At 35.4% G+C, this 27,839-nt stretch overlaps 1 protein-coding gene across 10 annotated transcripts in view; it reads right to left on the minus strand.

Moving 5' to 3' along the window:
• CHN1 (chimerin 1) overlaps positions 1 to 27,839 on the minus strand; it is a 224,027-nt gene that overhangs the window by 99,182 nt on the left and 97,006 nt on the right. For 6 of the 10 annotated variants that reach the window (XM_035697138.2, XM_035697151.2, XM_035697144.2 and 3 more), the window contains 2 exons: positions 22,639 to 22,670; positions 20,204 to 20,317 (listed from right to left, as the gene is read on the minus strand). In XM_035697138.2, coding sequence (XP_035553031.1) covers positions 20,204 to 20,317; positions 22,639 to 22,670 — 146 coding nt within the window. Of the gene's footprint in view, positions 1 to 2,668; positions 2,807 to 20,203; positions 20,318 to 20,591; positions 20,651 to 22,638; positions 22,671 to 27,839 lie in introns of those variants that run through there. The other 4 variants (XM_025460240.3, XM_049106290.1, XM_025460243.3 and 1 more) reach the window with 4 other exon arrangements.

Below are 27,839 nucleotides of genomic sequence, written 5' to 3' on the forward strand. Positions count from 1 at the left end.
AATGGTGCTGGGAAAACTGGATATCCACATGCAAAAGAATGAAAATGAACCTGTATCTTATACCATATACCCAAAATGGATTAAAGACCTAAATGTAAGACCTGAAACTATATAGCCTCTGTAAGAAAACATAGGGGAAAGCTTCAAGACAGTGGAACAGGCCACAATTTCTCGCCTTTAACATCAAAAGTAACAAAAACAAAAATAAACAAAGGGGACTACATCAAACTTAAAAACATCTGCACAGAAAAGGAAGCAATCAATAGAGTGAAAAGGTAGCCTTATGGAAGGGGAGAAAAATACTTGCAAACTGCATATCAAATAAGGGGTTAATATCCAGAATATAAAAAGAACCCATGCAGTGTAATTTTAAAATGACCTGATTAAACAAAGGACTTGAACAGTTTTCCAAGGAAGATAAACAAATAGCCAACAAGCATATGAAAAGATGTTCAACTTTACTAATCAGAGAGAGACACAAATCAAAAACACAATGAGATATCACCTTATACCTGTTAGGATGGCACTATCAATAAAACAAAATGACAAGGGTTGGTGAGTATGTGGATAAATTGGAACCCTTGTGCAATGTTGGTAGGATTGTAAATGATGCAACCACTATGGAAAATGGTATGGAGTTCAAGAAATTAAAAATAGAACTACCACATGACCTAGCAATCCCACTTTTGGGTATATGTCCAAAAGAACTAAAAACAGACTTCCAAGAGATATTTGCACATCCATGAACACTACAGCATTATTCACAATAGGCAAGCTGTGAAAGCAACTTCAATGTCCATCAAAGGATGGAAGGATTAAAAAAAAATCTGAGCCAAATACAAAAAGGCAAATGCTGCACAATTCTACTTACATGAGTTAACTAAAGTAAGCAAACTCAGAGAAACAGAAAGGAGATTGGTGGTTGCCAGCAGCTGGGGGGTGGCAAATAGTGGGGTGGGGAGAGTCATCCTTAAATGGGTAGAGTTTTGTCATGCAATATGAAAGAGTTCTAGAAATCTGATAACAACATACACAAAGTAAGCAATTACTTAATCAACACTGGAAAGTTAGGAGAGTTAAAAAAAATACACATATGTGTACATACACGTAGTTCAGGAAAATGTGGTGTAGATTAGGAATACCAAAAAGACAACCCATTGAGACAAAATCATTCATTGATTCATTCATTTTTGCATGCCCACCCCAGTAGGGTATAAAGAACCCGGTTTATATTCCTGAGATAGAACTGGATACTGCTATGTAACTCATTAACTTCCCTCTATATTAACAAAAATTAAGTTGGTAAAAGAAAAAACCACACACCTCTTTCCTTCACATCTTCATCTGTGTCCTCTTCCTTCTTCCCAATCATAAGTACATACTTGATTTCCTCTGTTTTCAAGACATATTGTCACCTACTTAACATCTCTTTCTAAACTTTGTTGTAAAGTGTCATTTGGCTGGCACAGGGACTGCAGTTTAATTAGGTAAGTGGAGAAATTTAATATATATCTGCTTTTAACATCACTGTACTTAATTCTGCTCATCAATAAATCTTTAAAACTTGTATTTGTTGGTCAACTGTCAGGCACAACTAGTTATAGTTTAATGTATATCATCTGCCATATATAATATCTAATGGTATAAATCATATTTTATCTACATTATAAATGTCACATCAACATTCAAATCACAGATATACTTTAGTAAAACGATTTATAAATAAATATGAAAATATAGAAGAGGGAAGAGAAAAGCAAAGAAAGATATTTTCTTTTCCCATTTTCCATTGATATAATCTGGCAAATTCTAAAATTGGTATGTTATGAAATTCTGAAATCTGTGTTTTGGCAAAATCTGACTACAAAAAGTTGGATAATTATTTGGAACTTTGTGCTTAATTCAAAGAATCTTTTTTACTCAAAATGGATGTTCCAGTTCCTGAAATCCACTGAAATTGGAGAATGGAAAGATAGCTCTTGAAATAAATACCTTAATCACTTTGTATACTTATTGAATTATTATTCAATAAGAATTATTATTATTTTGTACTTATAATCTGCATTCATTCTTCTGTATTTTGGCAGGATGGAAGCATATTGTCAGGATAAATGATGGAAGATCAATATCATCTTAGGATCCTAACAAAATTATCTTTAGAGAAAGAAATCTATGTGTGGTGGGGTAAGAGTGTGTGTATGAGAGATATACATGTATCTATTTCTGAATTTTTTTCCAGACATTTCTAAGATATGTTAGTTCGATTGGTAGGAGAATAAAAAAAAATTAAAACACTCCAAAGTTCAGCTCCATAGAATAAAAAATATTCCTCCTCTCCCATACTATCCAGTGGCTATCTAGAGATGTTATGTACTTCTATTTTGGAAAGAAAAAAACCCACATAACTTGATAAAAAAACACACACACACACAAATAACTACAGTGGAACTGAAAGCTTACTAGACGAGATAGCTCGGGCAACCTAGAGAGAACAGGCTCCTCTGAACTGATGATAAACTATTCTCTTCTGAGACTATCAATAAAAGGAGATATGTGGCGGAAAGGGCAGGGGGGAGGGGCAGAAGGAAAGGAAATCCAGCTTTTACTATTTCTCAAAATGAACAACCTGCCTCTAAATAAGATACAATCTGACAAAAACTCATCTTACCCGTCTGCATCAGAGACAGATGGTCTTTCAGTATCTTCCACCATAATAGGCCCTTTTGCCTGTCAGGTGTGAACTTAGCTCCCTAAACTGCAGACCACATTTCTCAGCTTCTTTTGCCTTGCTTTTAGGAGCAGCCAATGAGTATTAACTGGAAGTGGTATGAATCTTAACCACTTCTGCTTTATCAGCTGGAATGTGGATATGGGGATCCCTGGGTGGCGCAGCGGTTTAGCGCCTGCCTTTGGCCCAGGGCGCGATCCTGGAGACCCAGGATCGAATCCCACGTCAGTCTCCCGGTGCATGGAGCCTGCTTCTCCCTCTGCCTATGTCTCTGCCTCTCTCTCTCTGTGTGTGACTATCATAAATAAATAAAAAAAAATTTAAAAAAAATAAAAAAAAAAATGGAATGTGGATATGAAGTCTGGTGTCACCATGAGATAAACTTGGAAGCCACATACAGGAAAGCAACAGGAGGATAGAACTAGTCTGCATCTCTTAACTTGTTAAAAAAGGCCACACTAGGGCAGCCCCAGTGGCGCAGCGGTTTAGCGCCGCCTGCAGCCTGGGGTATGATCCTGGAGATCCAGGATCGAGTCCCACATCGGGCTCCTTGCATGGAGCCTGCTTCTCCCTCTGCCTGTGTCTCTGTCTCTGTGTCTCTCATGAGTAAATAAATAAAATCTTAAAAAAAAAAAAAAAAAGGCCACACTAGCCTCAAAAGATTTCTTGAATGCAGGAGAAAAATTAGAATATAGAATATATTCTATTTTTGAATAAGGAAGTGTAACTTCTTTTTCAGTTACTTATACTCAAAGCTGATCCCAATTCTCATTCCTCACTGTACAGATAGTCTGCGTTTATTTCTGTTATTTGGTGATCCTCTCATTTGAGGTCCTGTTTTCCAGAGCATACTTTTTTTTTTTTTTAAGATTTTATTTATTTATTCATGAGAGACACAGAGAGAGAGTGTGTGAGAGGGGCAGAGACACAGGCAGAGGGAGAAGCAGGCTCCATGCAGGGAGCCTAACGTGGGACTCGATCCCAGGTCTCCAGGATCACACCCTGGGCTGAAGGCAGCACTAAACCGCTGGGCCACCTGGGCTGCCCCCGCAGAGTATACATTTTTTTAAAAAAATTCATACTATGAACTCATACTATGAAGAGCTAAAATAACATGCAAACAGCAAGTCCTTAAAATATCTTCCACTACCTGGATACTACCACCCCAAAATATGCTTTCGTTTATCTGTTATAATATGGTAAAGATCAACAGTATGATAATTTATTTTGCTGGGGATTGAACTTACTTATTCAATACCCAAAAAAAATTCCAGAGAAGTCACAGGTTTAAGTTTCTTGGCTTGCCAGTGGGAGAGGCTCCTTTGCCTCATAGGCTCCCCTACTGTGGTTGCCACCTTTCTCTTTCCTTCTAAATGTGCATTTTAAGCTGGTAGGATCTTTTGGCAGGGAGGGCTTGAACTCATAAACTTGAGATCAAGACCTGAGTTGAGATCAAGAGTCAGATGCTTAACCAACTGTGCCACCCTGGTGCCCTGGATCTTTCTGAATGAAAAAGTGTTATAGGAGGCCAACATTAGAAAAAAATTGGTAACTAAAAAGGTAGACCCACAGGAGAGAAAAGACATGGTACATAAAAATTAGACAAATTTGAGTCATGGTATGAATAAGTTTTCAGATCACTGATAATTGGTTTTAAAATAACTGATAAGGGGAAGCCCGGGTGGCTCAGCGGTTTAGCGCCGCCTTCAGCCCAGGGAGCGTGATCCTGGGGTCCTGGGATTGAGTCCCACATGGGGCTTCCTGCATGGAGCCTGCTTTTCCCTCCGCTTCTCCCTCTCTGCCTCTCTGTCTCTCATGAATAAATAAATAAAATCTTTAAAATAAAATAACATAACATAAAATAAAATAACTGATAAATAGAAATTATATTTGAACAACAAAAGCAAAGTGAAAGTAAAAGTATTAACATTCTATAAATATCTTCTAGTGGCCATGACCCAATGTATGTATCAACTACAGAATGCATAAGGAGGTCAAAAATTTGCCAAATGTAGTAGCAGTTACACAGAGAATAGTCTACACAGGGTCCAGCAATATAGCTCACTGGCCAAATCCAGGCAACTATCTGTTTTCGTATGGCTAATTAAATGATTACATTTTAAGGGGCTATATAACTACCTACATAACAAAATACTCTCATTGGCCTGCAAAGCCCTTAATATTTACTACTAGATCTTTTACAGAAAAAAGATTACCAATACTTGGTCTACATGACTGATTACATCTCCCTAAGATTTAAGGAAAGGAAAAAAAAATTCAATTTTGAAAAGCTTATGAAGGTCCACAGTACTACTGTCAGTATAATGTTAAGAATAACCCCCACAGGGCACCCCCGGTGGTGCAGCGGTTTAGCGCCGCCTGCAGCCTGGGGTCTGATCCTGGAGACCCAGGACCGAGTCCCGCGTCGGGCTCCCTGCATGGAGCCTGCTTCTCCCTCTGCCTGTGTCTCTGCCTCTCAGTCTCTCTCTCTCTGAATAAATAAATTTAAAAAAAAATACTTATTTAAAAAAAAAATAATAAAAAGAATAACCCCCACAGGGGTGCCTGGGTGGCTTAGTTAAGCATCCAACATGATAGGGATCCCTGGGTGGCGCAGCGGTTTGGCGCCTGCCTTTGGCCCAGGGCGCGATCCTGGAGACCCGGGATCGAATCCCACGTCGGGCTCTCGGTGCATGGGGCCTGCTTCTCTCTGCCTGTGTCTCTGCCTCTCTCTCTCCCTCTGTTACTATCATAAATAAATAAATTAAAAAAAAAAAAAAAAAAAGCATCCAACATGATATTTCGGCTCAGGTCATGATATCAAGGGTTGTGGGATGGAGCTCCGCATTGGGGCTCCATGCTCGGTGGGGAGTCTGCTGGAGTTTCTCTCACCCTCTCCCACTCTCCTCACTTGCATGCTTTCTTTCTCAGGTAAATAATAAATAAGTCTTGAAAAAAAAAAATAATCTCCACAGTTGGTAAAGAAAGGACTCCTTAGAATTTGAACCACTGATTAGCAATTAGCAAATAAATTTACTTAGAATTATGTCTTTTATGGTATTCTGTGACATATTAATAAGTGCTATTTGTGGTAAAACATTAGGAAAATACTTACAGAAAGTTGAAACAATTCTTGTTTTGTAGGTGTATATGTGTGTTCATTTTGCTTTACTGTAAGACTTCTCAGAGCCTTAAAAATATCTCCTAGACAGGGAAATAGCATACACCAGTTCCCAAATTTATCTTACCTTACTTCTCTGACATCTATTAATATCTTGAAGAAAGTACAGATGGAATAGTTTAGGAAATATTTACCTCATATGATGCCAAAATAAATTAGTGGGAGATTAAAAAGTTAAATGTGTAAGATACATCATAAAACCCAGAAGAGAACCTAAAATTTAGCTCTGAAATCTCTTATGGAGTTAGTACTCTCTCAGCTAAGGGAAAATGGAGACAGTCATTAAGAAAAAGATTCACTGATTTTATGAACATGAAAAATTAAAATATTTTTTAGGTCAAAACCAACAAAACTAGAGAAAACATGCTCAGTAAATATAATAAATGGATGCGCACATAATACATTAAGGAGTTTATAGGACAATGGACATGATCAGGTCGCTAAGAAGAAATATAACCAGCTTCTGTGCCTACGCTAGTGATTCCTCCTCTGGCTGTTTTTCCTACTGAAGCTAACAAAAATTTCAAACTTCGGTCACATGACAGCCTGGCTTAAAACTTGGCCCAGTTGCCCATGGCTCTTAGGATGAAGAGCAAACTCCTTTAACATGGCGGACAGGAAGCCTCACGCCTTCACTCTCCAGCTTCCTGTCTGCCGCTCAGGCACAGAGCCACCACACAGGACGCTCCTTCTGTCATTCTCTCCCCACCCTCCCATTCTTTTATCTTAGTTCACTTGCACGCAGCCTTTAGTTCTCATGTCGGACTTCACCTTCTCAGAAGAGCCTTCTTCGACTCTAATTCTGTGGTCTTAGATCAGATTCTCCTTAAAATAGTCTTAGCACCTCACACTTTCCCTCCATAGGGCTCACTTCCAGTTTTAACTGTACGTGTTGGGACAACTGTGTTAAATTTGAACAGTCTCACTACCTGGTAAACCCCACAAGGCTAGGGATCTTGACTGTCTTGTTCATCCTTGTATCCCCAGCACCCAGGAGAATATCTTCAGGTCAACATTTAAAAAACAACAGCAACAAAGGAACAATAAAAAATACTTCAAAAAAAGATAAAAATACTATTTATTTTTGGGACAGTTAGACTATAGGTAATATTTTTCTTGTCTTACTTTTCTGCGTTTTACATATTTTCTATAGTGCACATTAACAAAAAAAAGGTTTATGATGGACTCACATTTAAATAAGTATAGTAAGTGAAAATCAGTAAGTAAAATTATCAGGGTTTTAAAAAATTGAAGGAGGTGAAACTTGACCTTATGAAGAATTAATTCAAATAGAAAACATATTTTATTGACAAGGAAAATGTTCCTGATGTACAGCTAACTGAAAAAATATACCATAAAATAGTATACCTGATTGAAACCATTTTATGGTTATGTAAGCCATATAACCATCCTATGATGGTTCTATGATTTATGAAACCCTAGCAAGTGCTAGAATTTTATAAACTACAACCTTTAATTGTGATTATCTCTGGGTAGTGAAATTAAAAGTTTATTTTTTGTTTTTCTACGTTTTTAAATGTTTTCTGTATACATAATAGGAAAAAACTCATCTCTTTAAACAGCTGCTTCTACATTTACAATATGGTTCAATTTGCAGTCCATTTTTAGGAATATATCTACTTTTTTCAAGTAGGGAATGCCTTATGCTATCTACTTCTTACTGTGTCGTATCAATTATTTTCTATAGTTTTATTAAAGCATACTTAACCTGAAGGTATTTCATATAAACTGAATCATTATACCAATATTTTTTAAAAGCTCATGGCACTAATAACATGGTTAAGTGATTACAGGTTTAAGTAAATTATGCTAGCCTTTTTTTTTTTAAGATTTATTTTTATTTATTTATGATAGAGAGAGAGAGGCAAAGACACAGGCAGAGGGAGAAGCAGGCTCCATGCCGGGAGCCTGACATGGGACTCGATCCCGGGACTCCAGGATCGCGCCCTGGGCCAAAGGCAGGCGCGAAACCGCTGAGCCACCCAGGGATCCCCTATGCTAGTCTTTTTATCAATTATCAATTTTCTGATATTGCAAGGCTTCTAGATTCTATTGTTGTCATGTGAGTTACCACCTACCCTTACATCCAGACAACTTCCCCAAAAGTGATCATCATCTTAACTAAGAGAAGCAGAAAAACATTTTTGAAAAATTATTTCAGAACATTATTTTCCACTTATTCCAAATAGCACAAGGTTTGCAGGAAATGAAACGAAACCATGGTAACCAACTAAACCTATCATGAGCTATCAGATCAAAAGAACTCATAGTACATTACACGTCAACGCCTACCAGCAGCATAATCTCTCTCCAGTTCTTTTTGATTCTTCTTCCTATACATGAAAAAAGCTTTCAACCAATTTTTATCTTTTAAAAATATGAAAACCCCTTATCAGTATGTACTGTAATTCTCTGACTTTACCCAGGAACTCTAGCTGATTTTACCTTTAAGAGTCAACCCAATGCTCTGAGATTCAATTAAGAATTACTGTTTTTTTTTTCCAATCATTAGCAAATTACATTTTTTACTTCAATGATTTTTTTATCATTTTTTAAATACAGTAACAATAGTTTCTTCAGCACTATACATATAAAAACACATTCTCACAGGAATTTCTTCCTTAATAGAAGCTTACCAGCTTTCCAAACTCAAAGCCACAAAAAATTAAATCACAACCGCACCTGATACAGAAGAGCCCCATTTTGTCATCGTCCATTCCATCACCAATCATCAAACACTATCATAGGAACTGAAGCTAAATTCACAGAATCTAGCTCAACATTCTTAAACTACCAACCATCAAAACTAACAAACAAGGTATTGATGGCTTTTGTTAGGCATTGGCTATTTATTACTTAACTATTTTGCCAGACAGACAAGAGGGCAAGTCTCTGTAAAGACTAGAGATGGGGACACCTGGGTGGCTCAGCAGTTGAGCGCCTCCCTTCGGCCCAGGGCATGATCCTAGAATTCCAGGATCAAGTCTCACACTAGGCTCCTTGCATGGAGCCTGCCTATGTCTCGGCCTCTCTCTCGTCTCTCTCATGAATAAATGAATAAAATCTTAAAAAAAAAAAAAAAAAAAAAGACTAGAGATAACCTTTACTGCTATGGTTAGTCACTAAGAGTGATCACTTAAATTATTTTATTTTACATAAAAATATATGCATATGTAACATGCCATAAAATATAATGTATACATGCCATAAAAATATGTCTATTTTATGCATGACGAATTTCTGGAAGGACACCTAATTGAGAATGACATCATTTCTAAGGAGTGGAACTAAAAGTATGTGGTGTGAAAGTAAGGTAATTTGGCATTATATAAACTTTTTTTTTTTTATAAACTCTCTTATTTGAAAAAAATATAACTACATCCATGTGTTGGTTTCATAATTGTAATAGATGTAAATTACATAAATGCAAATATGCTATTATTTTTATAGATGACTACTGCTGTTTTTCTTTATCCAAGCTCACTACAAAATTATTTTTATAAGCACAAATGACCATCAAATGATTTGATAATGAAATTTTAGCTTAAATAATTAAACTTTATATATATTTGATTTTGCTTTTCTCTTTGTGTGTAGAGGGAACATGTGATGGTGAAAAGTTAACCCTTGAGGATTAGTGTAAGTAATCTTATCCTAAAATGCCTGAAACAGGGTTGATAAGCTTTATAAAAATGATAATGTGTTAACTTAAAACATCTTTATTTAAAAAATCATTAATTTAAAAGCTAAGAGTTTACTTTCGTGCCAAACCCCCGTCAACTTATAAAAAGCGCTGCATGGTTAATCATTACTTTGGATGTTGTTTTTAACAAGTTATATCCTCTATTTCTTAGCTTTTTGTTTTTTAGCAAGTTAAGTCTTGTTTTCCTTATCTGTAAAATGCAGAAAATACAGTTATTACCACATGGGCTTATTTTGTAGATAAAACTGGGTTCTCCAACCTGTATGCTCTGAATGGAGGTTGCAGGTTAAAAGATATCAAAAATGTCTAGTACTGTTAGAGACTGGGAAGGTTTGATGCAGCTGAAGTCCTTGGGCTGGTTACATCAGGCCACATTAACGTAAATATGGTACATTTACCTTAGCATGCCATATAGAACATCACAATTTTCAATGGGTGCCAAAATATGAAAAAGTATCAGAAAATACTGAAAGATAATGCACATAAAGTATTTACCATAGTGCCTGCCTGACTCAGGAAATATTCAGTAAATGTTAACTCTTATATTTATAAAATCATTAAGTCCGTCAATAAGACACATATATGCCAAGTCATTCATAGGAAAGGAGGCATGTTAGCAACACATTCTGGGGCAGTATCTGGTTACCAAGGAACAGATCTTAAATTGAGAACCAGGTAGGTTCTGTACCTTAAAGTAGATACATAAGTCAGATTCCAGTTTCCCTTTACAAAGCAGATGATCAGAGTCAGTTACCTCTCTCGTATCAAAGTTCCTGTCAACAAGCCCCAAAATATACTTGAAATTCAACTCCACCCTCAATGAAATGCCCAGGGGAATTTGCCTTATGTTGTGCCTCAAGAACACAAAGACCAAAAATATCTTGAAATCAGCTTTTTTGATTTCTCTACCTTCTGTTTTAAATCCACTGCAATGTATGCATAACTTTTGAGATGAAACTGAAGCTTAAATAGACAGTATACTAGTGAATAAAAACCATATTGAGCATAAAAAAACATGACAAATGAAGTACCATTCCAGAGTAAGGTGCACATCAAAACCACAATGCTGTACCACCTTCCACCCATGAGGATGTCATATCTACTGTTTAAGTCAAAGACATCCTAACAAGTGTTGGCAAGGAATGAAGAAATTGGAACCCTCATACATCACAGGTGGGATTATAAAATTCTAAAATCATTTTGAAGAAAAATTTAGCAGTTCTTTAAAATGTTAAACATAGAGCCACAATATGATCTAGCAATTTCACTCCTAGGTATCAACTCAAGAGAAATGAAAACGTATGTCTACACAAAAACTTGTATACAACATTATTCATACTCACATATTTATAGCAATGTTATTCATAATAGCCCCAAAGTGGAAACAACTCAAATGTTCATCAACTGATGAGTGGAGAAACAAAATGTAGTCTATATCCATACATCGGAATATTATTCAAATGTTATACATTAATAAAAAGGAATACTATAGTGATATATGTGACAACACAGATGAACCCTGAAAACATGCTAAGGAAAAGAAGTCAGTCACAAAAAACCCACATATTATATGTGATTCCATTTATATGAAATGTCCAGGATATATAAATCTATAGAGACAAAAGTAGGCCAATGGTGAGAAGTGACTGCAAATGGGTATGGAGTTTCTTTTTAAAGAAATGGGTATGAATTAAATGTTCTAAAATTGATTACATAATTTTGTGAATGCATCAAAACCCACTGAATTGTACACTTTAAATGGGTGAATTCCTATGTTAATTACAATTTTAAAAACTTTTCTTTAAAGACTAAGATACAATAACATGGGAAAGCCAAGACTTGTGAATAAAGTTAAGGGGGAGGGGGGGGAGTTGCAATTTTGTAATATATAGAAGCTAAGTGGTTGATATAGGTAGAAGTTTCAGAATACTCTTTGGACAGGAGGTAAATCTTTTTTCAGGCCAGGAAAAAAAAATTTAAAAACCCAGAAAATGGGAATAAAACAAATCAGTCAATTAGCCCTTAACTTTTTTTCTCTAATATTTTAGCAAAAGTCTTTTAGGTTAATTTATCAAAAAGGCGTGTGAAAAAGAGAAAAAAAAAAGTGGGGAGGGTATCTATCTGAACTCACCAAATAAAAGAAACCTGGTAGATTTTTTTTCTTGTTCACCCCACCCCAGCTGCTAGCATTTAATTCTAATTTGTTGACTGAAAATGAGAAATATATCACAGGCTCTTCATACTCAACCTACATATTTAAAATTTCCTCTCCCTGTAGACAGATCACTTGAAAAGCCATTAATCAGAGTGCTTGGTGAACATGAAGTCCAGAACAATAGAATGTGAGTAAATCAAATTGTTTAATGGGAAATCTCTCAAAGTATGCTCCACAGAGGGATTTCATGAAGAGGGTCTCAGAATCAATTGAGTTTGGGAAATGCAGTAGAGTCTTTAAACAATACTCACAGACTCTGACAACCAAAGTTGGAAAGAACTGATTATATTTAATAGTGGGACACTCATGTGGTTCCTCAAATTCACCTCTATACTAGAGATAGTGCTACCAAATGTTGGCCAAGATTCCCCTGTTCCATAGACCCTGGACTCTAGAACACTGTCTTCTGTGACTTCCGTTCTATTGCTCCCAACACTGACCAATTCTTCTCCTAATCAACTATTAAAATAAATTGATACATTGCATTTAGAATTAAATCTTCAGAGATTTGGGAGTTATTATCTTCCATTTTTTTATTACCTTCCATTTTGACCCAAGGTTGCAAGTAGCTTCTTTGATTCTTCCCAAAATAAAAATCACACTATTGTATTTTTTGTGTGTGACTATAAAAATGATACACATGCATTGTAAAGAAATATCAGGCAACTCAGATTCTTTTAGACTTCTCTCTGCATATATATATACACACACACCCCAAACAGATACATAATTTTACCTAAGTAGCATAATACCATACACTGTCCTATATAATGAATTTTGTTTTTCAGACTGTCATAAACCAATACATATTTCAAAATTTATTGAATAAGAAATAAGATATACATATTTTTTAATTAAAAAAATTTATTTAAGTAATCTCTATACCCAACATGGGGCTCAAACTCATGACCCCAAGATCAAGAGCTGCATGCTCTTTGAATTAAGTCAGCCAGGTGCCCCAATAGGATATATAGTTTTTAAAATATATAATAAATATGTTCAAACATATTAACAATATGCTTTCTCAGTTTTTAAATTCTCGTTTGTTCTTCATTATCTAAAATTTTCCAAAAACTCTTATCTTAGTGGTCAGCTCAAAACTAACAGGAAAGTGCCAAACAATGTGGGTATAAAGCATTCTCTGGAATATCCAGATACAAAATTTAGGGATTATCAAGACTCTTGCACATACGTCATCTTGCTCTTCTTCCAATTTAGAGAAGCTAAAATGAGTCAGACTCAAAAGAAATGTCTTTGGTGTTGCCAAATCTGTAGCTAACATTTCTCCTCAACAGGAGCCCTTCGAAATCCATTAAGATATCTAGAAACCCTTTTAAACATTATTTTTCTGTAGCCAAATTAATTACCTAAATAATTCTGGTAAAACTTAGCTCCCACTATCCTTTCCACTAATTATTCTTACTGCTTTCCCACAATGATCCTTCCAAATTATAAACATAATGATCACCTTCTATTAAAAGTCTTCAGTGACTCCCATTTTCTACAGATAAATTTTACAGATAAAATCCAAATTCTTAAGGATGAAATACCAGGCTTCCCTGGCACACTTACTGCTAAAACTTCCTGCACCCCCAAACCCCAGCAGCCTGCCATACACCAAATGTTCCATGCTGTTCTATATATTCCCTCCTTGGCTGTTTCTTACCTAAATGCTTGTTTTTCATCACATCCTATTCTTCTACCTGGCAAACCTCTAGTCTACCTTTAAACATCGTCTTTCTTGACCCATGTAGATAGTACCAACAGGATATAGAAGCTCAATAAATGCTACTATTTTTGATGAGGCAGTTGACTGAGGGATTATTTTAATTACCCAATTTAACAGTGAAAACCAAGCTCCTGTCTCCAAACAAAAGGCCTTGACACATTTATGACACACCAGGAATAAATATTTTAAGGTATATATTAGTCAACGTACAATGGATTTCACTGTGCTAAAATTATTAACATAATCAGGTTTCCCAATCACCCTTAAAATACTGAATTAGGGAGCCTGGGTGGCTCAGTGGTTTAGCGCTGCCTTCAGCCTGGGTTGTGATCCTGGAGACCTGGGATCGAGTCCCACATCGGGGTCCTACCATGGAGCCTGCTTCTTCCTCTGCCTGTGTCTCTGCCTCTCTCTCGCTCTGTGTCTCTCATGAATACATAAATTAAAAAATCTTTAAAAAAATACTGAATTATTTTAAAGTCAGTTTGGAAAAATTTTAAATCAAGTTTTGAAAAACATAAGCAAAAGAACATCAAAACCCAGAATTTACAAAACTCTGGTGTCTCACCTCATATAAAACTTTCTTTGGAGCTAATACCAGATTTTCTTACTATTTACCAAAGCTAAAAATTGGATATACCACTTTAATAAGAGGTTGATCAGGACTAAAAGATTTGAAGAATTATGGCAGAGATGGATCCTCACTGTAGAACAAGGAAACTACTTTGATGAATACCCATGATGTTATAGTATGTAACTGCTATCATCCATCTTCTCTCCTCATTCAACCTACTTCCTTATTTATTTATTTATTTATTTATTTATTTATTTATTTTACTTCCTTCTTTAAAACATGAAAAGAAAACCGGATTTTGTCTGGTCATTCAGACTTCCTCTCAAGCCTTATCTTCCAAAAGAAACTGAGCCCATCTCCCAGCTCTAGAAGCATGTGCTGGTTAGGCAAGCATCAGCACACGCATTTCCCTGCAGATTTTTCAACTGGCTCGGGGGTGGGAAAAGGAGTCCTGAGAAGGCCTGGTCAATTTGAAGGGAAGGATGCCTATTGCATGCGAAGGGAGGGGTTCTGCTGTACTCTGTGGCTAGGCATAAACAAGGAAGCATACAACTCTGATCGTCCCTGGCAGCCACTTTTTGACTATAAGAAAAGCCAGGCTTAGACTGGAGCTGATGCTGTGAGTGGCCATGAATAGAAATAAGATAACAAGTCCTTGATAACATCGATAGAGTACTGATCATCCACGCTGTTGCATTTCCAGATTTCTCATTATGTGAGGTATTTCCTTAAGTAATTTATTGTTTGAGCCAATAGAGTTTGCTTATTTTGAATGTCAGATAATCAGATAATACTTGGACCTGAGCGAGTCTCAACTGATAGAGAATTTGATTCTTAAAATGGTGCTAATTACAGATTTTTAAAAGTTCTCTTTTGCAAACTAATGGGATTATAATCCCCACTCTATAGTAAACTAAAGCTCAGAGAGGTAAATATATATAATAAGGTCAGGGAACTAGAACTCATGTTTGTCAGGCTCTAAGTTACTACAACTATTTTCAAAGTTCCAACAGTGAGAGCAGTAATTGCAATTATATTTTGTGACAGATGTTTTAAAATCTCAATTTCTTATTTCCTCTGACCTTCTTCTCTTTCAACCTGTACGTTAATCAAAAGTTTTCCTGTTTAGGTCATTAAATGTTCTTCCAAGGGCACCTAGGTGGTGCAGTCAGTTAAGCATCCGATTCTTGGTTTCAGCTAGGGTCCTGATGTCAGATCAAGCCCAGTGTGGCCCTCCATACTCAGCAAGGAATCTGCTTGGGATTCTCCCTCTGCCCCTTCCCCTGCTTGCTCATGCAGGCGTGTGCGCTCGTGCTCACTCTCTCTCTCAAATCAATCAAACTTTTATTTTTTTTATTTTTTTCAATCTTTTAAAAAATGTTTCTTCTTCCAGCTTTCTTTTCTAGTTTTAGTAAAATACATACTTAAGATTACATTTTTCTTGCCAGTAAAAATGAATAAATTTAGCAGATCAGGCCACTGAGAAAAAGGGATATTTGTATATCCAAGGGAACCAATGTTATCAAAGAGTATAATAAATCAAAGCAATGCATAACTTTAGTCCTGATATCATAGTAAATGTGCAACATTGATATAAAGAGGCATTTTAATATTTCCAAGAAAATTATTGGATGGAATCCAAGCAAGTTAGCCCTACGTTAAATGAATGGCTTAGGAAGAGTTAACAGTGAGATCCTAGAGGCAAGCTATGTGATTCACCCATTAGCACACTTAAGCTAAGGCAGGAAAGGTAAACAGCTATTGAGGATCACAATGTTATTTATAAATTTGTTGAGATAGTAAAGGACTTTTTGCATTCACATCAATTCCATAAAAATATGAAAATCTTAGGTAAATATAGTGAAAAGGCCAGTTTTCAATGTGTTGTCATTAGATCTACATACAGAAATTGTTTAGACCTTATCAGGTATAGGAGTGGCAAGAGAAAATAGATACCAAATATTTAAAAGATCATTTCATATGATCACTTATATTAGCTCTTCACTGATCTTTACATCTTCTTATTTCACTATTTCCAAGAATTCATGGTGCACTGTTTGTGTAACTCTATCAGTTATTTATACTAAACAATTGTTTTGATAGGTCATTGTTTAAGAAAATACAGGAAAAGATGGAGAATTTAATCAGAGAATTTGAATTTTAAAAAAATGAAAATTTGCACCTAAGTAACACAAAATATGAAATATTCTTAACATTTAATAAAAAGGACAATACAAAACATGCACTAGTCCTATCTCTCTTCACTTGTCATTCTGTATGTATAACACTGAACCTAATTTTTTCTTCTAGTGAGAAAAATTATATAATGACCTTTAAATATTTTTAAAGAATTAGTTCTAAACTATGAAAATCATAAAAAAAATGTTTTCAAAACCAAATTCCTTAAATTATCTTAGGTTTTTTATTTGATATTTGCAATATATCCAACTGTAACTAATCCAAATGTTGTCAAAATCAATACACAGAAAATCCCAAAGTCACTGAAATACTTCATGCTTTGTGACATATAATCCAGTGCTTGGGCTAGCACTCTGTCTTCAACTACACATTCCAACCATGTGAATGCCTGTCTATATGCTTCCATTGTATAAAAAACTTTCACTGATCAACAATCATTTTTCTTGAACCAAGTGGTCAACATGAGCAAAGGCAGAAAAGCCAGAAAAACATGACCTGAAATTCAGGCTGAGATCTGGTACAGGAGAAGATGCTGCACAAGAGAAAAGTAAGACATTACATACAGACAACCTCCTAAGCTGTACAACGAGAATCTCTTTTCTGATTACAGAAAATTGGTACCATGACAGCACACATACAATACATACCCCCCTACATAAATCCTCACATTATATATAAAGATCATCATTGAAGGATTAGGCCCCATAAGTACTGGGGAGATGCCAATGATAGAGAGAGGTGTGATCTTTGAAACCTTGTGCCCCACTCAACACCACAACTTTGCTGATCACTGCATCTGATTTTAAGATTGGTCATTAATGATACTGTGTAAGATACATTTGAGGGTACAAGGCTTGGTAGAGTGAGATTTCCAAGCAATTACTGAACTAGTTTTGAAATCAAAAAGAAGGGTAAAATTGAGAAATCCTGAAAAAATAAAAGGCTGTTGGGTTTGGCTGTGTGATATGAGCAAGAAGACAAAGTCCTCTTAACCATGAGATAATATAGGCACAGTACCATGGGCTTTCCATTCTATGAGAAAGTATGAAATATAAAAAAATAAAAAGGTGCGCTCCCAAATACAAAAGGAAAACTCAAAACTAAAGTTAATTTTAAAAGCAACTTATATATTTTTTTAAAAACTTAATCTTATAAACACCAAAAAAAATGTTTGATATGGGATATGGTGTCTAAGACAATGTGAGATGAAGGCTTCTAAATGCAGTACTACCAGGGTCCACAAACATCTTAATATAGCTAAGAAAAAAAAGAAAAGTGAGGTCTTGGTTTCAGTCTTGTCGACTGACTAAATAATAGTGTCACCAGCTAATAAAGGGAATACAGATGTTACAGCGTACTTAGGAGGAAAATGGACAAGTTCAGTTTTGTACACAACAAGGTTAAGGTGCCAATGCAGCAACTTGAATTCAAGGACTTGTTTTTAAGATTTTATTTATTTATTCATGAGCAACACAGAGAGGCAGAGACATAGGCAGAGGGAGAAACAGGACCCCCATGAGGAGCCTGATGTGGGACTTGATCCCAGGCCCCAGGATCATGACTTGAGCCAAAGACAGACGCTTAACCACTGAGCCACCCAGGTGCCCCGGTTGTTGGTAACTTTAGGGCTGATGGTTAACACAATAAATGCATATTGAACATTGATGTTTATAAATTTTTAAACTGGCTCCCCTAAACAGATCATGCATAATGTTGAAAACAAAATAAACTGATGTGACTTGGAAGAATCATCAGTTCAAATGGGGAATATCCAATATATCAATACAACTTATTTTCATATTCTCCTTAACACTTTCCTGCTATACATCTAGTTCAAATCCAGGAAGATCATATTTCAGCATGTAAATTACAGTGTATATTCACAAATTCCCTACTCCAACTACAGACCCTTTTACTCATTACTATTTCTTTTCTATGTATAGTTTTATGGTTATTTTCAATAACAAAAGAAAGGCTGTATGTTTCCTCCAGACATAAGAACTAGAAATATTCCCATCCATCTCATGCTCATCTATTCTCCAATTTCTATCTCAGATTTCCTAGGCTCAACTGGATGTAAGTAATTATAAAATTACAGGATTATATTATATTGTATTATATTATAAAAACACAGCTACTGTATTCCTACAGTTCCTACAGGTAGGAAGGAGGAAGAGCCTTGGAGCTTGAGGTGCCACTTTTCTCTACACTAAACCCCTGGCCCTAGGATGTTCACTGATGTCCTTCAGTGAAAAGTAAGGGACAGCCACGCTAGAAGGTGAGTAGCAATATGATATAATGAAGTACCTGAACTTTGCAATGAGGCAACACTGAGCTCCAGTTCAGTTCTGTAACTTCCTATGTGACCTTGGAGCGATTTAGGGCAGATAGCAATAAAAGGAAAGGAGAGTGTTATGCAGATATCTATCTATATTTCCCTCATCCTACGTCCTTCTTCGTTATTCTGGTCCATATGTCTTCATGTGTACACTCGCTTACCCCAAACACACAGACAGTCAGACTATTGGGAAATGGAGTGTTATAGAATCTTAGAATTACAGAATGCTTGCCATAAAAAGAAGAAAAAACTGACTTCAGGGAATTCTGTGATTTACCTGAATCGGTCTTTAGCTCATTTGGTGGTAAAATGAATAAGTATTTGAATTTCCAGCCCAGAATTTTTCCCCATATACCATAATTTAAACCAAAAAACAACATAATTAAATAATTGAAGGAAGATTCACATTTTATAATCTGCCATTAAAATAAAATTTCTGCACCTGCAAACAAGCTTTATTCTCCAAGAGCACAACTGATTCAGAATTTGGTAGAAAACAATACTAGATTTTTGACAGAAAGATTAAGTCTTGTGGATGGGATTAAGAGCAGTCCCTGCTAACTCAAACAGGCATGAGTGATCAGAGGAGTTCAACATGGTCATATTAGAACAACAACATCATCTTCCCTGTTCTCTCATTGTGGCTACCCAAATAATTGCCATGTCTCTGACCCCCTTCTGAGGAAGTCTCTACTTTTAAGTCTTTTCCAAAGAATGGATGAATGAACGCACAAAGACAATGGATAATTATTCCAAGCCTTTGGAGAGGCAGCAATGGAGAGTGACTAAGAGCCTAGACTCTGAAGCCAGAATCGCTGGCTTCAAATATCAGCTACCCAAATTCCTAAACGTATCCCCCTGGCCAAGTTACTCAACTTCTACATCCTCGGTTCCCTTCTCTGTGAAGTGAGGATAGTAACAGTACACACATCCTAGAGTTGCTGAGAAGATTAAATGAGGTCCAAGGCCCAGCAGGAAGTAAGCCCAGTGGGTAAGCATGCTATTGTATTACTGTTCTGTTATTACTGCAGGGCATGGAAATACGTTTCTGTGCACTATACTATAAGCTAAGAAGAGCCAAAATACTAGGCAAAGTTCAGTTGAGAGGAAAGAGCCAAGAGCTCCCAAGAAAAGCTGCTTCAACCAAAAGCCAACGTAAGAGAAATGATATTGGCTTTAATTTTATGAGTTACAAAGATCATTTCTCTCAGTTCCTTTCCTTATTCAAGAAATCGATGGGAATTGACACAGCAGGACAGATGGGACAGAAAGGGTAAGATGAAATAGAAGAAAGCAGCTACAATAAAAATGCTTTAAAAGTTTTTCAATTCTTAATTACTGAGTGCTACCATTCATGAGGAATTTTTTAAGGGTCTCAAAGCTATTAAAATGGTAATTAGGTCCCAAGAAAACAAGAACCAATTCAATTACATGCTGGATGCTTTTAAAATTTAAAGCCCTCTATTAAGAGGGTTTTAAATGAAGCACAGTTATAATTACAGGTCCATGACCAACCTTAAAGCCAAAGTGTAGGTTCCCGGCTGACGCTGGCTCTCACGAATAAGGTAACTCCCTTCAGCCACACTCAAGAGCTGGTCTGCTTCTTCTCGGGAGATCATGCCGTGAAATCTAAGAAAAAAGTCAATTCAGAAACTGAATGCTTTCTACCTTTTTTAGTAAAGCAAAATAAAATAAACCCCTCCACCCTCTCCTGTTGTTTTCTAGACAAAGTACTGCCATATAGTCGAAGGGGAGCAGTTGAGTTTAACTCTGCTTATGTTTCTCTGGGCCTGGCCCCTGGCCAGCTTCCCTGTGGTAACAAGAACCATACCAAAGTAGCTCTCCAATTCATTTAACAATTTTGAAATCAAAATTCACATCCATCTAAGGGAAGATCAACCACCTCTCTCGAGAGGACGTTCCCTTCTCATGTAGCTGTCTGACCATATGGACATACTAACAAATATCCAGCAATGTGTCCCATTTCCTTCCTGCACACTAGTGGCACTGCTCCAGAATTCTGGCTCACAATCTAAGTTGGCAATTTCCCAGGACCCTGGGTTGCCCTTAATTGGCATGATTGCTCAATAATGTGCATAATCTGCATCACTGGATACTCAGGCCAAAAGCAAACAACAGTAATACTTGCTTTCACTCCCTGCTAAAATCCTATTTTTGATTAACAGGGAAAAAAGCAGGAAGAAGAAAAAACATAAATAACACAGTCTTTACACAAAGACAGTAGATTCATCTACAGCATTCTGACATAAAACACTGAAAAAAAATGTCAGTGGTGACTGATGATTATTAAAAGGGAAAAAATCTTATATATTTGTATGGTGATTTAAAATTAAAACTTACAAAGAACTTACACATATATTATGTCCTTTCAGTAATTCAAGAATAACTGAATTGAGGGATTGCTCAAGTGATACCGTGTGGTTTTCACTAGTATGAAAAATACAACAGTCACTTGATTTTGGAATGAAATGGCACCTTGAAAATGTAGGGACTTTACTAGTGGACAAGTGGCAAATTTTTGGAGTTTTTATAATGGAAATGGTTCAGTCTTTCTCAATTTTGGTCTTAAAACAGTTCATGGTACATATGTTCAATTCATGATAATCAGAGCAGCTAGGTTTAAAAGTGGACCCTGGGAATTTCTTATCTTCATATATCTCTCAATCATTCAGAACCAGATCCATCAGACTCTGCCAGAGGCAGGAAGACTACTGGTAACCTATGCCTGGTAGTAACACATACCATAGATTAGCATATTAGCATATTGTTTTAAGTTTACATGACATCAGTTAATAACGTCGGTAAAATTTAATATTTATTTGTTTTTAAAAACTCAATTATTTTAAAATAAAATCACATTCAAGGATACAGACTTTGGAACAGAACCTGACAAAGCTATTTAAAGATCTGTAAAACTCTTCATACCATTTGAACCGAAATTTCCACCCCAGAAAAAGCTTTATGCACTAAGATGTTTCTGATAATATCATTTTATAATATAGTTTAGAAGCAAACTAAGTGCCAAAAGCAGCAGTGACTAAATTACAACCATAAGTACCATCAGTGGCTCTCCCCAACTCATAAGTGCCTATGTTCTATGTTCTATTCACAAAAGTTATGAAAACTTAAACAGAATTTTAAAAAATTTAAAATACTTGCTACACACGTCATTGTTTATCTGATATAATCTTAAGTCTTGAAAAAGGCTTATTCGAGGAATGATTGGGTTATAGGTGATTTTTATTCTTTGTTCCAAAGGGCTGTATTTCTTTTTTTTATAATCAGAAAAATTAAGCATTTAAAAAATTACTACAGCATTTTTCATAAAATAGAAAAATGTTCATTATTAAGTGGAAAAATCAGGATATAAAATTAAATCTATAATATCTCAATTTTGTAAGACCATTAGGAAAATAGATCCTCAGAAGGTAATACTTTGGACTGTTAACACTAGTTACTTCTGCATAGCATAAATTTACTTAAAGAAAATCTGGAAAATAAAGTATAAATATACAATAAACCACCCCTACCCTCACTGTATGTACCTATGTAAATATACATTGATATGCTTAATACATATACACACAAATATATACATTTTCCTTCATACACATCAAGGATTAATTATTTATATGAATTGCATCTTTATTTTATCATTCCATATACACATTTTTCCATGCTATTTGCTTCTCTACACTATTCTCTTTATTTTTCATATTTTCACCAGTTAGAATAATTTGTAAACAGAAAATAATTTAACTCATTCAAACTTGAATACTTCCTTCATCTTGCTTTTTTTTCCATCTTGCTTTTATTTTTACTACAAGCATCCATTTACCTCTCTTACATATTTATTTACATTTACATTACCATTTATCCTCTCTTACATATTCCAATCTATAAAATGTTTTCTCATAATCCATACTTACTCTCTTCCATAGTACTTTGGTCTGTTTTCCACCTATTTGGGAAGGAAAAAAAAAGATATTTGTGAAGATGCAAATGTTCAGAACATAAATCAACATTTTGTATATGTGGTAAAATAAAACATACATTAAGAAAAGGAATTAGAATAAGATTTAAAATATCACAGTCTGGAGTCCCAGTTCTATCAGCAGGTTAACTCTGCCATTCGGACTTCTCATTTCACCTCTCAGGTCTATTTCTTATCTAAAAAGGGCTATGTATGTAAAAAGAGTTGGATTAAATCTAACCTTTCATTTCTAGGATTTTATGAATCTGAAAAATATTTACATCATTTTATCCAAAAAAAGTAAAATAAAACTTAATGCCACAATTGTGTCAGAACAGACTGTAGCTTTTTCTCCCTTCCTCTCTCTCCTGTTACTCCATCTTTTCCATTCTGTTCACACCTCAATATAATCTTGCCCTTTTCTCCTTCCATCAGCTCTTCCTTCACTAGAGTTTATCCCTCTCCTCCCCGCAGCATTGCATGGCAGGTATGTTGGCTGTGGCTAAAGAAAGGCTCCACAGAAAGGATTCTAAAGAATTTGTACTGGAGTAAACTGAAAGAGAGTATCTGGCCCATACATTCAAGAAACATTTACTGGATGTTCATTGTGTGATAGGTGCTGTCCTACCCAGAAGAGGATATATTACTGTAATAAGACAAAAACTGTCATTACTTTCTGAAACTTAGAGACACAGAAGAAGTTTCGAGAAAACAAACAGTAAAATAGAAAGTAGTATTAAGTGCTATAATAAAAAATAAGTCCGTATAATGTGAAAGGGAGGGCTAATGAAGTATTTAAATTGGGTGGGCGGGAAAGGCCTCCCCGAGAAGGTGACATTTCAACTGGGTTCTGATGTCCTGAATGTCTTTTTCCAAGAAGATATACAGATAACAAACAGACACATAAAAAGATGCCTGACATCACTAATTATCAGGGAAATGCAAATCAGAACCACAATAAGATTTATCACCTTACACCTGTCAGGATGGATAGACTAAGAAACACAAGAAACAAGTTTTGGTGAGGATGTGGAGAAAAAGGAACCCTCATGCACTGTTCATGGTAATGCAAACTGGTGCAGCCACTGTGGAAAACAGTATGGAGGTTCCTAAAAAATTTAAAAAAGAGGGGCACCTTGGCTGGCCCAGTCAGTAGAGGGTATGACATTTGATCTCAGAGTCATGAGTTCAAGTCCCACATTAGGTGTAGAGCTTACTTTAAAAAAAAATAAAAATAGATATATCATAAGATCCAATAATTCACTACCAGATATTTACCCAATGAAATTATATATGCACCCCTATGTTTACTGTAGTGTTATTTACAATAACCAAATTATGGAAGCAGCCCAAGTGTCCAGTGATGGATGAATGGATAAAGACAATGTTGTACACACACACACACACACACAATGACTACACAGCCATAAAAATGAATGAGATTTTGCCATTTGCAATAACATGAAGATATTATGCAAAATGAAATAAGTTGGACACAGAAAGATAAATACCATATGATTTCACTTTTAAGTGGAATCTTAAAAAAACAAAATGAACAGACTCTTAAATACAGAGAACAAAATCATGGTCACCAAAGGGAGCAAGAGGGAGGTGACAGGTGAAATAAAGAGGATTAAGAGGTGCAAATTTCCAGTTATAAAATAAATGATGGAGATAGAAAGTACAGCATAGGGAATATAGTCAATAATGTTGTAATAACATTGTACGGTGACAGATGATGACTACACTGGTTGTGGTGAGCAATGAGTAATCTATAAACTTGAATTAATATGTTGTATACCTGAAACTAATGCAGCATGGTATGTCATTTATGTTTCAATAATTTAAGATATAAAAATAGACTTAACAGATTAAAAATATTTTAATAAAAAATTTTAAAATGAAAATAAATATATTTACAGTAATATACACCAATAGGGGAATTAGTAAGCTGATTTATAGTAAATGCAGTTTGGAGGAATGATGTGGATCTACAGGGAGTAACATGAAGAAGTCACCAAGACAAACTATTGAATATAAATGTAAGTCATGGAGTAATTATACAGTATGGCACCATTTAGGAAAAGCCCAGGTACACTATACTTTAATATACATTTACAGAATTGAGAGATATCTGGAAAAATATATACCAAATTCAAATGGTTTCTTTCCAGGAAGGCTGGGGAGAGCTGAACTGATGGGCCCATTGAGAAGGCAAAAGAAAGACTTTAGTATTATCTGTAACATAATTTTTAATAAAGAATGCATTTATGCATTGCTAATATTATCTGATAACACCTTTAAAAATAGAAATCAAGATTAATTTTTGTGTAATTTTAGAGTCTTGGACATATTAAGATATATTCCCTCAATAGGGTCCCTCAAATCTTAACATCTTTGCAGGTGGCTGAAGGTAAAAGAAGCTTATCAGGCCTATGGGAATGAAGTAAAAAGAAAGGAAAGTTCTTGAATACACTGTATTCAATGATGGACATTCTGGACAGTACAAAGAATTGGTGTGGCTGAGGTACTGGTGGCCTTAAATGGTGTAGCAGTCCAATGGTGTTACAACCCAAGACAAATACTGATTATTTGATATTCCTGCATTAGGTACACAAAAATGCTTCCACTGATTACCTAACTACTCGTCTTCATAAAACAATTGATTAGGTCTTACATTGCTGAATAATTACTTTGCTTTGCCCAAAAGAATTTTGAACTAAAGGAAATTAGGAAAATTTAAATTTTTCTTAAATTAAAAAAATTAAAAATTAAAAAAAGGAAATTAGGTAAACATTGGGTGATTAATACAATACTGTCAAAATAAGCAGTAAGTCCAAAATAAATTGATAAACCAATCGCCTATTTTCTGCTTTTCTATAACGGAAGTATCAAATAAAACAAGTTTAAACTAACTTTTTTTTCTCTTCTATCTAGATAGTGAAGGGGATCAGAATATGCCACTTCAGCATAAGGATTCTTTTGAGCTGAAGGCAATTAAGAAACCACAAATAAGGAAAGAACAATGGGCCCTCCCCCTTTCACCTCAAAGTGGGACATAAATTTCCCTCTGTAAAGGTGTCCCCTCCCATAACAGGGAGAGAAGAACACAATGATTCCAGGGACAACTCTTAATCCACTGAGATGACTGGAGTCTGCATAAGAAACCTTGCCAAAATACCCTTACTTACTAAACAGTTCCTAATCACCATTCCACAACTCATCCTAACCCCTCTGAGGCCCAAACCCCTTTTGCTTTGCCTGGTCTCTTCACCACACTTTATCACCCTTTGTTAAAGTGGTATATAAGCCACCAGCTGAAATTGCCGTTTGGGGTTTTCATTTATCAGCTCTGAGCCCCTCTTCTCCTGTGTGCAGAGGAAATAAACCTCTTCCACAATTAATCTCTCTTTTGTCAGTTCAATGTGTAGGCCCCAGACACTGAACCTAAGAGAAGAGAAGAGGTTTTCCTTCTTTACAACAGCCTTTAGATTTTTGCTGATGTGTAAGATGTCATTACTTAAGTTGTGATCTAGAATAATCTTTTCAAATTCACGGATATGATAGCATTACTCTGATAATCAAATAAAAAAGGGTTAGTAATATAAGCAATGATTATTAATGATCCCAATTAATCTACTTGCAAATACATCCAACTGGGAATTTAAATGTTATATGCAATAATAAAAATATATTTATGTTTATACAAATATTTGTATGCTTGTTTCTAAGTTTCAAAAAATAAAAATAAAGTTCACAATAGTCGACTTTACAGATTAAAACTAGCTGAAGTCAATGTGACTAAGTGAAAAAGGATCTTAAATTAGCACCTATGTTGAATTATATGCTTTACTTTATCTAATTTTCTATGTTTACTAGTTAATATACCATTATCATGGGTAGGAAAAATGGGAAATGAGGAGAACAAAACAGATCCCAACTAGAAATAAAAGGTGCTATCGCTTGGTTGCTATGATGTAGATCATGCCACCAGAGAAAGAAAGCTGTAAATTAATCTACCATTACTGAATATGACATGAAGTGCATAGTATATACAAGAATTCATTAAGTAGTAGATATCATTTTACAATATTTTAAGTATCAATGGTATTTGTTAAATTAACATTTACTGTAGTTTTGTGACTAATGAATTACTTTTTCATTTACTGTTTTTTTTAACAGTGTTATGAACTATTTTCATACATAAAATAGTTTAATCAAATTCAGCAACTACACTCTTTCAAATATTTATCTTATTGTCTATACAAACAAGATCTTGTTTAATATATATGTTTCTTGCTCTCCAAAGGAAATCTGAAAACAGGAGGAATAAACAATAAAAGTATTATAAATGTTATAAATGTTAATTCCCTTCCCTCCTCCCACACTATGTTATAGATTATTTTTTTCTCAGATTATTTTTTTTTCTTCTGTCCCATGGCTATAGTTCAGAACAGTTGTATCCCCCCACAAAATTTTTCCAATTTAAATTCAGATTTAGGGATCCCTGGGTGGCGCAGCGGTTTAGCGCCTGCCTTTGGCCCAGGGCGCGATCCTGGAGACCCGGGATCGAGTCCCACGTCGGGCTCCCAGTGCATGGAGCCTGCTTCTCCCTCTGCCTATGTCTCTGCGTCTCTCTCTCTCTGTGTGACTATCATAAATAAATAAAAAAATTTTTAAAAAAGCTTTAAAAAATAAAAAAATAAATAATAAATTCAGATTTAAAGAATATATATTTCTGGAGGCAATACTACTTGAACAATGAAGCAGAACATTGAGAAAATTTCTAAAATGTTTAGTACTGCTCTTTTATAACAAGGCTATTAACCCAGTCAGACATCACAGGAAATCATTATCTCCTCCTCATTCCCATTGTAACAGCAGTAAGTACTTGGAGGCAAGTATTTAAACCTAGCCTGGAAGTCTTTACGATGCTTATAAAAGTTAGGATATACATACATGAAATTTTAAGAAATAATACGTATTTCTAGAGTATGTATATAAAAGCTACACATAAAAGCACAATTTTCCAAGTATCAAGATTTTGTTTTGCACCGTTTTTCAAAATGGCTCAGTTTGGAGGCATGGAAGGGGGAAAAGAGAGAAAAGTGTACATTTGGTATTTGCTTCATACAGTAGTAGGTTCTGAATTAAAAA

The sequence above is a fragment of the Canis lupus genome, chromosome 36, assembly GCF_003254725.2.
Source record: "Canis lupus dingo isolate Sandy chromosome 36, ASM325472v2, whole genome shotgun sequence".
In the NCBI taxonomy this organism is placed as follows: domain Eukaryota; kingdom Metazoa; phylum Chordata; class Mammalia; order Carnivora; family Canidae; genus Canis; species Canis lupus.